Source organism: Lagenorhynchus albirostris, chromosome 12 (genome assembly GCF_949774975.1).
Source record: "Lagenorhynchus albirostris chromosome 12, mLagAlb1.1, whole genome shotgun sequence".
Lineage (NCBI taxonomy): Eukaryota > Metazoa > Chordata > Mammalia > Artiodactyla > Delphinidae > Lagenorhynchus > Lagenorhynchus albirostris.
Window position 1 is genome coordinate 5,199,813 of NC_083106.1, and position 14,238 is coordinate 5,214,050.

Here is a 14,238-nt window from a genome sequence, read left to right on the forward strand (position 1 = left end):
GGCAATTGTTTTTCTTCAACAGATAGACTGTCTCCCCACTTGAGAAGCTGCTGGGGGCTTTCAGCTTCCTACTTTTCACAGCCTTTCACATTTTTGCACACTTTTGAAGTTCCCATTATATGCCTCCTCGATCTCTTCACTCGTGAACATTTCTTCTTCGGCTGTGTTTGATTTCCTTTTCCTGATTGGCTTTTTCCGTGATCCCTCTGTTTTGCAGTCTGGTGATGACTCTCCACCATCGAGGGCATTTGCTCAGGGATTTCCCGAGCTCTGAGCTCTGCCACCAGCTCCCATTGTATGAGACGCCTTCACCCACCCGCTGACCTGTGCCGACCACCGAGGGGAGGGAAAACTTCCCTGCGTGGCTGGGACCCGCTACCCCTTCACCACCATCCACTCTCCTGCTCCGGGAAACTTTTTCTCTGTTTTCTGTGTGTCCCTAGGAACAGGGAAATCACCTCCTTTGGTTAAACATGGGGCAGAGGTGACAGTCAGAAAAAGCAGTCACTCCTATTTCTATACTAATAAAACAATGCATTAAAAAAAAAATCTCCGGAGAACATGGTGCAATCTTTATAGTTATTTCGGTTTTCGGCAAAATTATTTTCTTATTACGAAGAACTCACCATTGCCAGGTAGGAAGCATCATGTTGTCTGAGGATTTTCCACATATATATTGCTTTGCTGGGGTAGAAATTAGTCATTATTCAAACGTTGTTTCTTTGAAGTAAAAGGCCAACAGGTATAAGAAACTATGCTAAGTACTTCACAAAAATCACCTCTAGTCCTTAGAACATCCCTACAGGGTGCTACCAGAGGCTACCCTACCAGAGGCTCAGAGAGGTTAAATAACTTGCCCAAAGGCAGGACAGCTAGTAAGTGACAGGGCTGGGAAAGGAACCCCAATATTTGAATTCCACGCCAGAGTTAGGGCTCTTGGCTCAGTGGCAGGTGGGTCTCCTTGTTACCACACCAGATGGTTTTCACAAGCAAGACAGAGAGTAAGAGGCCAGGCTTGCTTCTGAGTCCCAACAGAGCCGTGGAGGAAATCCTGGTAGGAACATTCAAAGGTACTAAGAGCCAGCGTCTTTCTAACAAATAGTATCGTGGACTTTGGGGACACTTCGAACACATTACTGATGCCAGGACGGCAGCTCATGGGCACAATTGAACATCATAGTTTGGAGAAAAAAAACCTGTCTTAACCTGTCCGTGTCTGCTTCTAGCTCTGTCTTTTCAAAGTATTATACACGAAAGCCAATTTTTCTTACCCGGTCACGCATCTCCGTTTATCCTAAAAACTGCTTCCAGAAACTAGGAGGTAGGTCCTGGATGCTAGGTTTCATATCCTGAGCCCATCATCAGGGAAGATGAATAATGAACCAGTTTTCAAACTCGGTGTTTGCCTTTGGAAACTTGTGTCTTAAATAATTAGTGACAGCAATCTCGAGGCAAAGGGTCCGTTTCCCAGGGGAACACATTTCATTTCTTCACTTTTGTGCAGAAGCTGCCCTTTGCTACAGAATGAGACACTTCAGGCTATGCATTCTGGGAAGTTACAGCATTTCTCAGGTGTGCAGAGCCAGGGGTCCATCGTTCTGAAGCTTTCTGGGCTGAGTTTCAAATGCCCCGAGCTCACCACCCCACAGACCTTCAGCGCCCTTGTCAGGGCTGGCACCTTACACTTGCTCTTCTCTTCAGACACCTTTTTTCTTTCCCAGTTGAATGAAAAAGTGCATGTCTTTTGTCTTTTTTTTTTTTTTTTTGGTTTCAATAAAATTCCAAAACAGTGCCATCAGACCCACCTAGAGGTGCAGTGAGAAGCCATCCAACACACCCGTGGGAGGAGGCCACGGAAAGGAGAATCGCCAAGAAAAGAATATGATTTGTTTCAAGGGGCGATCATTAAGATGCTTATAAGTCATTTTCAAAAATGATCGAAAGCCCTACACAAAACCGCTGGATAACATTTTGTCAGTAACACCGGGGTCCTGAGATGCAGGATGTCATAATACAGAGGGACAAAGATGCAAACTAGCTTTTTTTTTTAAAAACAACCACGTTTGCCATGTTGCATTTCACACCTAACCTTCCCCTCCCCTCCCTCCCTGTCTCCTCCCAATATAAGCTGGAAAGCCCCTGCAAACCCAGATCACCAGTGGGCTAGAAGCATCAATTATTTTTATAGCTGAGGTTCATAACGGGCGGCAAAACTGTCCTCCTGTAATGGGAATATCGACTCCACAGTTTTGTTGGATGTCAAAGCACACTGTTCTGCACAGCTGCTGCTGAACGGGTGCTTGTCGTCCACGACCAACACCTGTTAAGCAGTCAGCACCAACGCTTCCCTTCCAACCTTTGACAACCACCCTCGGGGCAGGCAGACACAACTGCCGAATTGCGTATGAAAATTGTAGTTTTATTGTCTATACAACTGAAGGTTTAACTCGGACTCCTGCTTCTTTCCGAACTGTATAAAGAAGCAATTCTTCTCCTAGAACAAATAAGCACAGTACACTATTGTAATCTAAGAAACAGGCACTATTTGTGTATTGGAAAGCCTTACTCTCAATAGGGCTACAAGTCCAACGGCCCATGAGCCACTCTTTTAGCAGCTGTAGAAAAGTGAGCCGTAGAAGTCACAGATAATGAGATGCTAACAGCAGCAGAGACAGATGATCAAAAGGCTAGGAGAAGCCTTCCTCGAATCCCAGCTGTTCCTGCCGCTAATTCAGCAAGCACGACTCATAGGTAGGGACCATGTACTTGATGTTGATGAAGGCGTCTTCTCCTCCGGAGCGCTCGAAGGCCTCCAGCGTCTCCTGGATCAGGTCACCGATGTTCTCCCGCTTCTGCTGGCTGTAGTCGATGCCGTCCCCGGAGTTTACTGGGTCATGCAAACACACAAAGAGGCCCGTTATTTCTCTGCATTTTCCCGAAGAGTCCTGCACACGCATCTAGGCATTTTTCTCTGAATGCTTGTCATGAGACGCAAGCAATTAACATTATTACACGATCCTGTAGAGTTTTAGGAGTGGTGACAGATATACAAAAGTACAAAGTCCTAGAATGGAGCTGATGAAAATTCATCTAAACTAAAGAAATCAGAGAGTAAATGAAAGTGAGGTGATCATGGTTACACAACAGTTAACAAGTCAGGGAAATCTCTTTCCTAAATCTGGTAATTACATCGACAGTGTTCTCTTGGACCTTGACTTCTTCAAAATCCCAAGATGGCATGTTTAGAGGGAACCGTCCATCACCAGGTTAGGGTGCTGGCTCTATGTGATTTCAAATGGACAAACTTTGGAGTGAGGAGCTTAGCCCGTGCCCATGTCTGCGGCTTCTGTACGTGGGGTGAGCCCCACTCCTCCAGGTATCACTAAGCCAGGTGTGCAGCCCTCTGACAGCACCCCCATCACTCCGGATGCAGGTGGGGAGGAGGAAACAGCCTCTCCTGCCGGGACTGGTCCTGGCGCCTCCCTGAATGCGTGCATGCCAGCCATCCGTTATGGCTGCGTAGAGATTGGTGCCACTGCTGGTTTTGGAGTCTAAGTCCAGGCAGGCGGGCCACCCAGGGGGGCACCGGGAGAACCCGACCGAGGCCTCGTCTCCCAGAGCCCTGAGTGACCACTCAGCTGCCTCTCAGACTCTGAGGGAAGGGGGTCCTAGGCGTGGCCTTTGATGGCCTCGGGGTGGGGGGGAACCTGGGTCTGACATGCTTCACCATACACAGCCCGGTCTCAAACCATTTGGATGAGAAGTATCTGATTCCGCTCCACCTGTGAGGTTACCCAACTGCATGGGGTCAGCCCCAAATGGGAGACCCTCTACTTCAATCCAGAGTATAAAAACTCCACAATTTTCTCGAATAATAGTCATTACATGCATGTAAGTTGCATTTCCCGCCCAGACTTCTAAGGGTTTCAACACTGTTTATTCTCCCAGTAAGTGAGTCACGTCTGTGCCTCTGCTGGCATTACCCCCACCTGACCTGTGATGAAAGGAAAGGGCCACAGGGTGGGCTGAGAGGCCCCGGAGGCCTCAGGATAAACGGCCTGAAGGCTCAGGCCATGGGATGCTGCAGGGCGAACAGCTGCAACTTGAAACCGCGCACTTTACCAGATGAAAGTGTTTATTTTATTCAGATTTCAGTGTAGCTCCAAATGCTTATCTTGCTTCAATGTGAAAATAATAAAGGGAACAACAATATTTCAAAGTTTTTTTCCCCAGTTGTTCTGAACATTTTAAAAAAGATGGAGTAATGGTTCAGACCATGAATAAAGGTAACAATTACAATCGCACACAGCATAGATAAGCAGGGTTTGTGCTTTAAGTTTCCCAGAAACTTGTTAAAGGAATATCACTGTCTTCTGTGTACCACAGAGAAAAGACATGGCTTTCCTGACTGGTTTCTTTTGGTGGGGGGTGAAGACAGGCAGAAATATTACTGATTTTCAGAAAGAGAAAGGCTACGAGTCGCACAGCTACAGTGCATATCAATTTTTCATAACCAATGAACTTACAATGCAAAGCCATTGTAATTAGGTGGACTTTTCCTTTCTCGTGGTGGAAGCCTTTCTGCTATGATGGGGAAAGCTGGATTGAAGTCAAAGCTTGATTTACAGAGTAGCTGATCATCTAAAATATTCATACACGATACTTGTACAGGACAAATAAGAGATAAGATACTTGACCAAAAGCGTTCTTGCCCTGTTGTTTTTGAGCTAAAGGTAAACTTAAAAATATATATAGAGAGACAAATACACACAAATGAAATAGGTTTGTTTGTTTGTTTGTTTGTTTTTTAAAGATTTACAGGGAGGTCTGAGAAGAGAATCAGTGCAGTTGGGGTCACCCACCAGGTGATACCAACGAGGTATCCATCCACGTGGAGGGCTTTCCAACAGGAGAAGGTCTTGGGTCAAATTAAGAGAGAAGGGGGAGGAAGCTTGTGTGTGTGTGTGCTTGTGTGTTTGTGTGTGTGTGTGTGTGTGTATACGTGTGTGTGTGGGAGGGTCGGTCAGGCGTGTTACAGGTGTAAAGAAAAGATGCTAAGGAAGAAGGTCCAAAAGAGGGGAGGGCCAAAGCAACACAGTCCAAAACAGGTGCATCAGGGACAGGGACAGATAGCGTGTGTGACAAGGGAGACCCGTAAGGAAGGTACGTGTGAGGAACAACGTCAGCTCCCAGGATTCCGATCGGGACCGTGAAGAAGGTACAGTGAGAGGGTCTGGCTGGCCTCTGATGGCTTCTTCCCTCCAGAGGACATTCCTGATAAATTCCTCCTGCCCACGAAAGGGGTGCACTTAGGGAGGAGCCTGCAGGACCCAGGTTTGCATAGCCAGCCGAGCCCATGGCGCAAACACCCCGGGGGCACATGGAAAATCTAACTGGTGACGGTGCCCAGCTGTGACAGCCTGGATCCAGTTCCTGATGGACAAAGATACGTAAATTAATCACTAATAAATGGTGCCTTTTGTTGGCATATTAGTCAAAAGGTCAAGAACTGAATAGATCACGGGACAGACTTATTTTCCTGATGGGGGCAGAGGGGGGTGGAAAGTCTGCACACAATGGAAAGCTTAACACACCCTGTTATCCCCACTGCCTTCCAGAATGCTATAATGACAAGCAACACTTTATTTCAATAATAACCTATTCTTACTTTTTAAAAAATATTTAACTGTAGGAGTAAGTAAACTATGTAGCTTTTTTGTTTCCCAACAGTGTATAAAGCAAATGATAAAAAGAACAGAACAGAATAACAGTTGCTTGTTCAAAAAGGGAGTTGGAGTTGGAATATTTTGTGGTTGCAGAATGTGTGTCACTGGGGTAGGAGAAAAGCCCAACAAAGGCGCACATCCCTTCTTTTGGGTGCTGACGTGATGACCAGGCACAGTTTAGTGTCAAGCCACGTTGAGAGGCAGGTGAGCGGTGTGGTCTCCATTTCAAAACTGCTATACTGTCAGGTTTTTTTAGAATCTGCGCTTGAGGTAATTAGCTTGAGCTCACCATTTAAGATACATATGACACTGTTGGAAAACATACTTGTGAGAATAGGATGCTTAAAAAAAAAACAACCCAGATGGTTACGTACGATTGTCAATTCTGATTAGGAAGGTGACATTTCAATTCAGGAAGCTAGCAGTCTATTTTATGTCCAGCAGCTGGAAAGATACATTGGTGATGGAAAAGATATGTTTTATTTATAACCAAACAAATAGGAGTATAACAACGGTTTAAACCAGACTTTGCATTTCGAAAGGGATAATATGCAAATAGACTAGGACAAGGGATTTGGTTTCTCTTCTTAGAGGTCCTTGTGTGCAGGAGGTGGGCAACTACTGTTTGAAAGTCCTTCTTGGTTAGGGATTATTTTAAGTATACTTATTATTCTGAATGTTGAAGTTGGTTTTTGTTGTTGTTGCTTTTTTTTTTTTGCGGTACGCGGGCCTCTCACTGCTGTGGCCTCTCCCGTTGCGGAGCACAGGCTCCGGACGCACAGCCTCAGAGGCCATGGCTCACGGGCCCAGCCGCTCCGCGGCATGTGGGATCTTCCCAGACCGGGGCACGAACCCGTGTCTCCTGCATCGGCAGGCGGACTCCCAACCACTTGCACTACCAGGGAAGCCCCCTGAAATTGTTTTTGATTATGTAGGTAGTATGTTTAAGCACACGCATCCTCATTTTCTATCTAACCCCCTTTAGACAGTCCTAACCTGGATGCTTTCTCTTTCTAGATGCCGCTTTGGTCAGAATTGGGACGTGCGTATCCCAGTCTTTCGTCAGTCAATGGCATGCTCTCAGTGAATGAATTCAGCTCATGATTGTGAAGTGACCATCATGACACCTCATCACCAAGGCCATCCAAAGGGAGGCTGCATCAGATGCACTGACATTTCGCATAGATACGTATCTACAAGGCAGTGGCCACGGACAGGCAGCAGACACGTGTCTTGTAGGATTTCGATGAAAGAGTCTCGTAGCATTTTTACAATTTCTAGACTGTGTAAAAGCTTTATTCTTTTCCTTTCTTCAGTTACTACTATTACAGGAAAAAATGAAAAAAAAAAAAAAAAAGCGGGGAAAAGGAAACTTTTGGTGGCCAGAGCAAGGTCTTCCCAAGTTAGTGCTGAGGTCGGTGTCAATGGCACCTTTGGCCATACCGAAGAGTGATGTTCTCTCTGTAGCCAGCGGAAGACTAGGCCCTGCAGGGTAATGCAAGATGGAAAAACAAAAGCTCTTGCCTTTGGGGAGCTTCTCCTCCAGCTGGGGGAGCCTAGCTGGCCACAGTCCCTGTAGGTCACGTGCACGCCCTATGAGAGTCAGTGTGGGCCATGCACCCTGACTGCAGAGCCCTGGCGCTATAGGCCTCTCTCCTGTTCCTTGGGTTCCCACTGGAAACTGTGTCCTGAGAGAAGGCTTATCTGTGTGTTTTAGTCAGACACTTGAGTCCCCTTATCTGAAAACAGGAAGAGCAGTGAAAGGATGTATGGACGGCCATAAGAGGCTCAAGGAGAGTTACATTCACATTTGGATTTTTCTGACTCTAGTGTTTTTTTGGTCAATACTCTTCAATGTTAAGTGTATAGATATTGTTATATGAACAGTAATACACAAAGAAGTCATTGGGAAATGAAAGCATTATTTAAGGCATCGGAAATAGAAAACACATAAATGCTTACTTCGGGTTGCTTATTCAACATACCTGAAGTATTACTCATTTGGTACCAATGGATGAAAGAATTTATAAACTCTACCTATACTTTCTGGTCATGGCTAAGAAGAGCAGTAGGCACAATTTGGGGAAAACTTCCATTAGTTCTGCAGGCTCCTGGCTGAAGCAGCAGCAGGACAGGCTCAGCACGACCACACACTGGAGAGGCAGTGGGTCGGCAGGAAGGAAGGCGTCGTGCCCACTGCCACCTGTCATCCTGAAATTGCTCATGACTTGGCTGCTTTGCAGAGCCATGAACCAAACATTCCTAAAGAAAACACTAGCTTGGGAAACTCAATTAAAAACCACCAGAGTGAATCAGGAAATGATAAGCAATGACTCAAACGATGTCCAGACTACCATTACCAATCTCTCTTCACACTACTAACTTTTGGAAGCTCCCATTTATGAGGTAACTTGCCCTGCTCAGTGACAGCGACAGTTTGTGTCACCTCTGAAGTATACAAGAGCACTTGGAATAACTGTGGAAAGTAGCAAAGACCTCAGACAAATAAAAAGATGATTAAACTCACGGAACAACATTCCCCTCAGCCTTTGACAGCACCAGACAGCGAGCCAGGCGGAGTGATTCTCTCCGCACACCGAAGGCTAAATTACAGTCATAAAACAAGGCTTTGAACTAAATGGCTGCCGTCGGGTCATGGTTTGGCTGCGCCCTCCTTTGGTCTACCGCTTCCTGCTCTGGACGTCTTTGCGCGGCCACTTTGCATACATGGTATGTGAACGTGAATCCAGGCCAAGTCCAGCCTGAAGCTTCTCTCAGTATGAGAGCATCCACGGATATAACGCGACTTGCAGAGAACACGCCTGTCTACCATTTCCCCAGGTGAGATGCTGGCGAGCTCAGCACAGGGCAAGGACTCTGGTCCTTCCTTGTGTGCCCGGGGAAGTGTGTACGGCCCCGGGCGTCCCCGGGAGTCCCGACCAGCAGGACAAATCCTTGTGAGTCCGAGGAGGAACCTGTGGGGGTTGAAAAAAGGGGGAAGGGCAGGAGACGCGAAAGAATGGAGGCAAGACAGAATCCTGATCAAGCCTCAAACTTTTATTGCTGCGGTAGCTGTATTTATACACTGCAGAGAAAGGGGGGCGGGATTCAGAATGAGGGAAGTACTTGGCTAATCATCATTGGTGCTGCGTGCGCGGGCTTTCATTTTAGGCGCGAACTTCTATCTCATAAATCAGGAAGAGAAGCAGGGTGTCGGCCATCTTCTAATGGCGAAAACTTCTTGGCTCCCAACAGGGAAGGGGGGGCTGGACAACCTCCCTGCAGCAATGCTGAGTGGAATTTTAAAAAGTACTCACAGAAGAAACTAAATCAATTCTTTCTGGATCAGAAAAGACTTTTTTTTTTTTTTTTGGTTGCTCCAATGTTGAACTAAAACATTTCAAAAGCTGTAAAGCTCAACTGAAAGGAATTTTACCTGTCAAGACCTGTAACCAGTGCCGGCTTCAGCCACAGCTAAAGCTGCTTTCCTTCTGCCTGGATCTCAATGACGTCATCTGCTCTGGAGAGAGAGGGAGCCCTTGGGGCCTGGGCTCAGGTCTCGGCAGGGGGTGTGTGTGGAACCTACTGCAAATATTATTGTGATAAGATGCTTCTTGATGACATTAAACCAGCACAGATGTTCTGTTGGATGTTTCTGAACAAAATTTCAATTTGGGGCTTAGTGGATTTAACAGTTACAAGCTGGAGATGACCTCAAACAGTAATTCCCTGTTCGCACTAATTGGTAGTTAAGCAGAAATGTTAGTTGTAGTGGAATAAAACTAATATTTTCCAACAGGTATTTATTAAAAAGATGACTCTTATCATCGAAAAAGATTTCATTAAAAAGACGATAACTCACATGAGTTTATAAATGGTTGCTTTGAGTTTTTTGCTTTTTAATTTGAATTAAGAAAGGGAGAGAAGAGACAGATCTACTTTGTCTTTTAAGGAGTTCTTCATTTCAAGACCTAGATTATATTGTCAACATTTGTTTTGCCAGAAATATCTTGTTTATTTGGGGTTAGCTTGAATCCAATTTACTTTATAGAAATAGTGTTACCTGTTTTGGAATAAAAGGGCTTTCTCCCATAAAGTTTGGAAAATTACAGTGGAAACAATTGTAAATTCCAGTCTGATTCTTTCTGGAGATGAGGGAATGGAAGAGGAAGGGAAGAGGGGAAGACAAACTAGGAGAAATTTCATTTTTCTACATTGAATAAGAGAAGAAGCCTTTTGGGAAGATGTTTTGAGGTTATCTGCTTTTAGAATCCTAAAGAAATGCTCTTTCACTTTCTTTTTTTAGCTTTGCTATGTTACTTTGAGGACACTCATCTTTTTTTTTTTTCCTTAGTGATAACATGTGTCACCCTATTCAGAATTTTGGGTGTTTCCCTGTTTGGCCCAAGCTTAGCCACGGCTTCCTTGGCTAACTTCATATTCTCTTGGAAAGTGATTGTTTTCAACATATCCTTAAGTCTGACTGTACAATGGATATTTCTAGAGTGTTGGTTCATGGCGGGTGTGAATCAAAGTTGCAATGGTTTTGCAACCAAAAACTTATAATAACCAGAGCATATGTCATGCTAGAGATGCCCAAAGGCTTAAACACTCCAAATCTCCTCAGATCTTGTTGACATTAATGAAATTCATAAGATTTCTTTCCTCTGAAGATAAAAGCTTTGAAGCAAGACCTCGATTCCCAGCTGGATGTCTGTCTCTCTCCCTCACCTTTTGACTCTGGAGCTGGGTGACTAAAGCAAGAGGTTCCTAAGCCATCGTAGATTCGAAAGCTCAAGGAAAGGTTTTCATCTCAGAATGGGGGCGCTGATCACTTGTGAAACTAAAGATATCATGGATCTTGGCCCAGTTGTCAATTAGATATTTAAATGTTCCTTGAGACAGACACTGAAGATTTCTAAACAAATGCCACTTTGCAACGGCAAAGTAGACTTATTCTGTAAGGAGCGAACAAGGATAACGTCGGGGTGCAGTGATACAGTGGAAGTAACACTGAACTTCAAAGGCAAATAACTTGCCATACAACTTTTCAAACCTTAGTAGCCGCAATGTTCAATAACTTACTAGACGGTTAACTATGGACAGGTTACTTAATTTCTCTGAATCTCAGTTACCTTCCCTGTGGAAAGAAGGGACTGAACTTTGGGTGATCTCTGCTCATCCTAACATTACATTATATAACATCACAACACAACCTTGGAATAAGCTTTTGGAAAGGATGGTTATTCAATGGATGCACAGTATTTCAACTGAAAAGATAATCACAAAGCATCTGTGTCATTCTTCAAAGTAAGTCACAGATCTCATAAGCATCAAATTCAGCTTTCAAATCAAGTTCTAAAAAAACCCAAAGGACCAAGGTTTATATAGTTAGTTCTAGTTTAGAAAGAGAACACTGTCAAAAACTCAAATTATTTGTTGACACACTACTTCCATTCTGCTACTTCAATAAGTCTATGTAGATTTTTATTTATTAGAATAAAGACCACATGTATGGGTTGGTTTTCTAAATATATTCAGTTGACAGTGATTTGGTCAAGACTACAAAAAAGCAAGTTAGGCTCATCTCTGATTATTGACAATTTGACTTGGAAGTTATACTGAGAAAAAATAGGTGGGTTCACCAATTTATCCCTCTACAGGATAATTACAACTCTAGATTCAGTGGCCATTGAATTAAACTGTATTCCGAGCTGTGAAGTAGAAGTGTATCTCTTTTCTTGTTGGTCCACATGATTCAATGCACATTCAGTGAACATTCAACAGAAAAGGGGCGGAGAGTTCTAAGTCCAGCTCTTGTCCTAAATCTATTTCCTGCTGGCATATCTCATGGTGGAGTAATAATAACAGCAATAATACTAGCATAATGTCATTTAACTCTAAGAATAGCCCTATGAGCTAGATACTATTACTGTCGCAGCACAGGGAGCACACTGAGGTTCAGGAGGTGAAATCACTTAGTAAAGTGACACCAGCAGTACATGATTCTGGGATGCTGAGAAAGAGAAACGGTGGGAGGCATATGCTGGTGTGCAATGAGGAGGGTGATAGGAAGATCAGAAGAGAAGTCTAAGCATCCTAAGCCGTAGTACTTAGTGGAATCAGATGCCTGTGTGGAGGCCTTCAGGTGACTCCTCCGCGCCCCCTCGCCCCGCCCCCACCCCCACCCCCCGGAAGTAAGCGCTGACTTTACTGGTAGCGTGAGCCTTGCGCCTGGGCTCAGAAGATCAGCGCCATCTTCGCCTCCTCCTTCCCTGTATCCAGCTTGCTGTTGTGCAGCGCACGGTGGGTCTGCTTAATACATCCAGTTCCAGAGCTACTCTGGCCCACCCTGGGTGGTAGCGAAGAGTCTGTCTGGTCTTTCAAACTCTCCTCCTCCTAATTCACCCTGCAGATTAATTTTCCTAGTCACTTTCTCTCCTGAGTAATAACCAACATTTCCACGTTGTATGATGGATCAAATCCAAATTCCTGATACCCGGACCCTCTGTCTCTGCTCTCCCTTATGAAGTCAATCTTATATTTTGCTCCTTCCCAACGAGACCTTCTGCTCCACTCAGACGTGGATTTCTTCCTAGCCTCAATGTGTGCGATTTTCATTCATGTCTTTAAAGAGCGCCGTAGGAATATGCTCCCCTCTCCCTTCTGGTAAGTCCCACCTTACTTCTTTTCAAGGCCGGTTTGGGATTTACGTCCTCTGTGAAGTTGACTCCGCAATCTTCTTTCTTTCTTTTGGATCCCTAGAGCTGTGGTCAGTAATATCTCCACCTCCCTTAAGCACCTGTCACTCCAGATCCACCTCCCTTAAGTACGTGTCACTCCAGAACCCTGAGAAGCGCTTTGTGCTGCTTAGTTTTCCTACATTGTACCACCTCTTGAAGGATAGGTTTATGCTATAAACCTTGTTCGCTGGCATCAAATACGAATCAAATCCTTGTGAAAGGGATGAATGAAAGAATAAATTACTGCTTTGTGTGTTTACTGAATCCAGATACGTTATAAGCAAATTCAGTTCTAAGTAAATTGTATGTTAAAAGTAGTGCCCAGGGCTTCCCTGGTGGCGCAGTGGTTGAGAGTCCGCCTGCCGATGCAGGGGACACAGGTTCGTGCCCCGGTCTGGGAAGATCCCACATGCCGCGGAGCGGCTGGGCCCGTGAGGCATGGCCGCTGAGCCTGCACGTCCGGAGCCTGTGCTCCGCAACGGGAGAGGCCACACAGTGAGAGGCCCGCGTACCGCAAAAAAAAAAAAAAAAAAAAAAAGTAGTGCCCACAATCTGCCCAATTCTTATTCTTTATTTACTATGTACAAACTTGTGAGTTCTTATCCATGGAGATAGTACTTATGTGGATTCAGAAAGGCTGAGTATACGTACATAGAGGGTTGGTGTAGTTAGATAGCCTCATCTCTTTTCCAAAATCCTCCTTGATTTAAAGTGGGGTTTACTTGGATCACCCTTAAATTTGAGAAGAGAAAACTTTCTTTCTCCAGAATGAAAAAAAATCAGATGATCCTATTTCATTGAATATCTAAATTTAATATCTAAATTTTGCTTACTATAGTTTCTTTCCCAGCTACATGATAATTTTCAGTCAGGCAAAGAAATGTTTTCAGTTGGAAAGGAAATACTGAAGGCTGCTTTCAGGGGTGATACAAACCTATTGGAGATAATTTTACTGCTTTTAGACTGATGCTGGAAACTTTCAGAAATGGACCAGAATGACAGTTATCATGGCTTTTCATTTCCAAGAAATATTAATGATACAACCCATTTTAAATTCTAAATTCTTTTTTGTATTTGAGGTACAAAAATGAAAAAAGAAATCTCAGATTTCTAGCAAGTTTTATCAGCAAATGCAGTAAACTATGGGCAGATGTACTTCTCAGATTATCTTTGTTAGAACTTTCATCTTTATGGTGAACTCAGAAGCCTGTGTGTGTCCACACTGGTGATCGCCATCACAGCAAAGTTTGGTTAAATCATTTTAGATGAATACCTGCACAGCGGGGCACAGAGCCACAAAACAAGACCTTTATGGCCTTGATGTATCCTTTGTTCTACTGCAGAAAATAATTAAATAAAGTCACTAATGGTGCTCACAATGAAAAAACACATCACCCCGTTTCTGCAGATCAGATGATTCCTCGATTATCTACGATTTATCTCAGCTTGCCTAAACTAGCTACTCTTTGAAAATTCTAAGATGAATTATTGAGTGCAAAATCTAATAGATTTCCAAGCCATTAGCTGTAAATTGTACCGAGTGAAAATCTTTCTCATCAAATGAGCTCAATTAACACAAAAATAATATATTTAATGAACAAATCAAAGCCATCTGCTGGGCTGAACTGAGTTAACAGCTGTATAAGTGACAGAGTTAAAGCCTTTCACGATTGTCTCAGTTTAAAAGAACCTCGCAGTATCTGTCAAAGCTCTGACTACCAACTTTCATCAGTGTCTACGTTGGTTAGTTCAATGTGGCGGGAGACATC

At 44.2% G+C, this 14,238-nt stretch overlaps 1 protein-coding gene across 1 annotated transcript in view; it reads right to left on the bottom strand.

The window, feature by feature from the left end:
• Positions 1-2,409: 2,409 nt before the first annotated feature.
• PACRG (parkin coregulated) overlaps positions 2,410-14,238 on the bottom strand; it is a 518,861-nt gene continuing 507,032 nt past the window's right edge. The window contains exon 5 of the mRNA XM_060167848.1: positions 2,410-2,887. Coding sequence (XP_060023831.1) covers positions 2,727-2,887 — 161 coding nt within the window. The 3' untranslated portion in view covers positions 2,410-2,726. The remainder of the gene's footprint in view (positions 2,888-14,238) is intronic.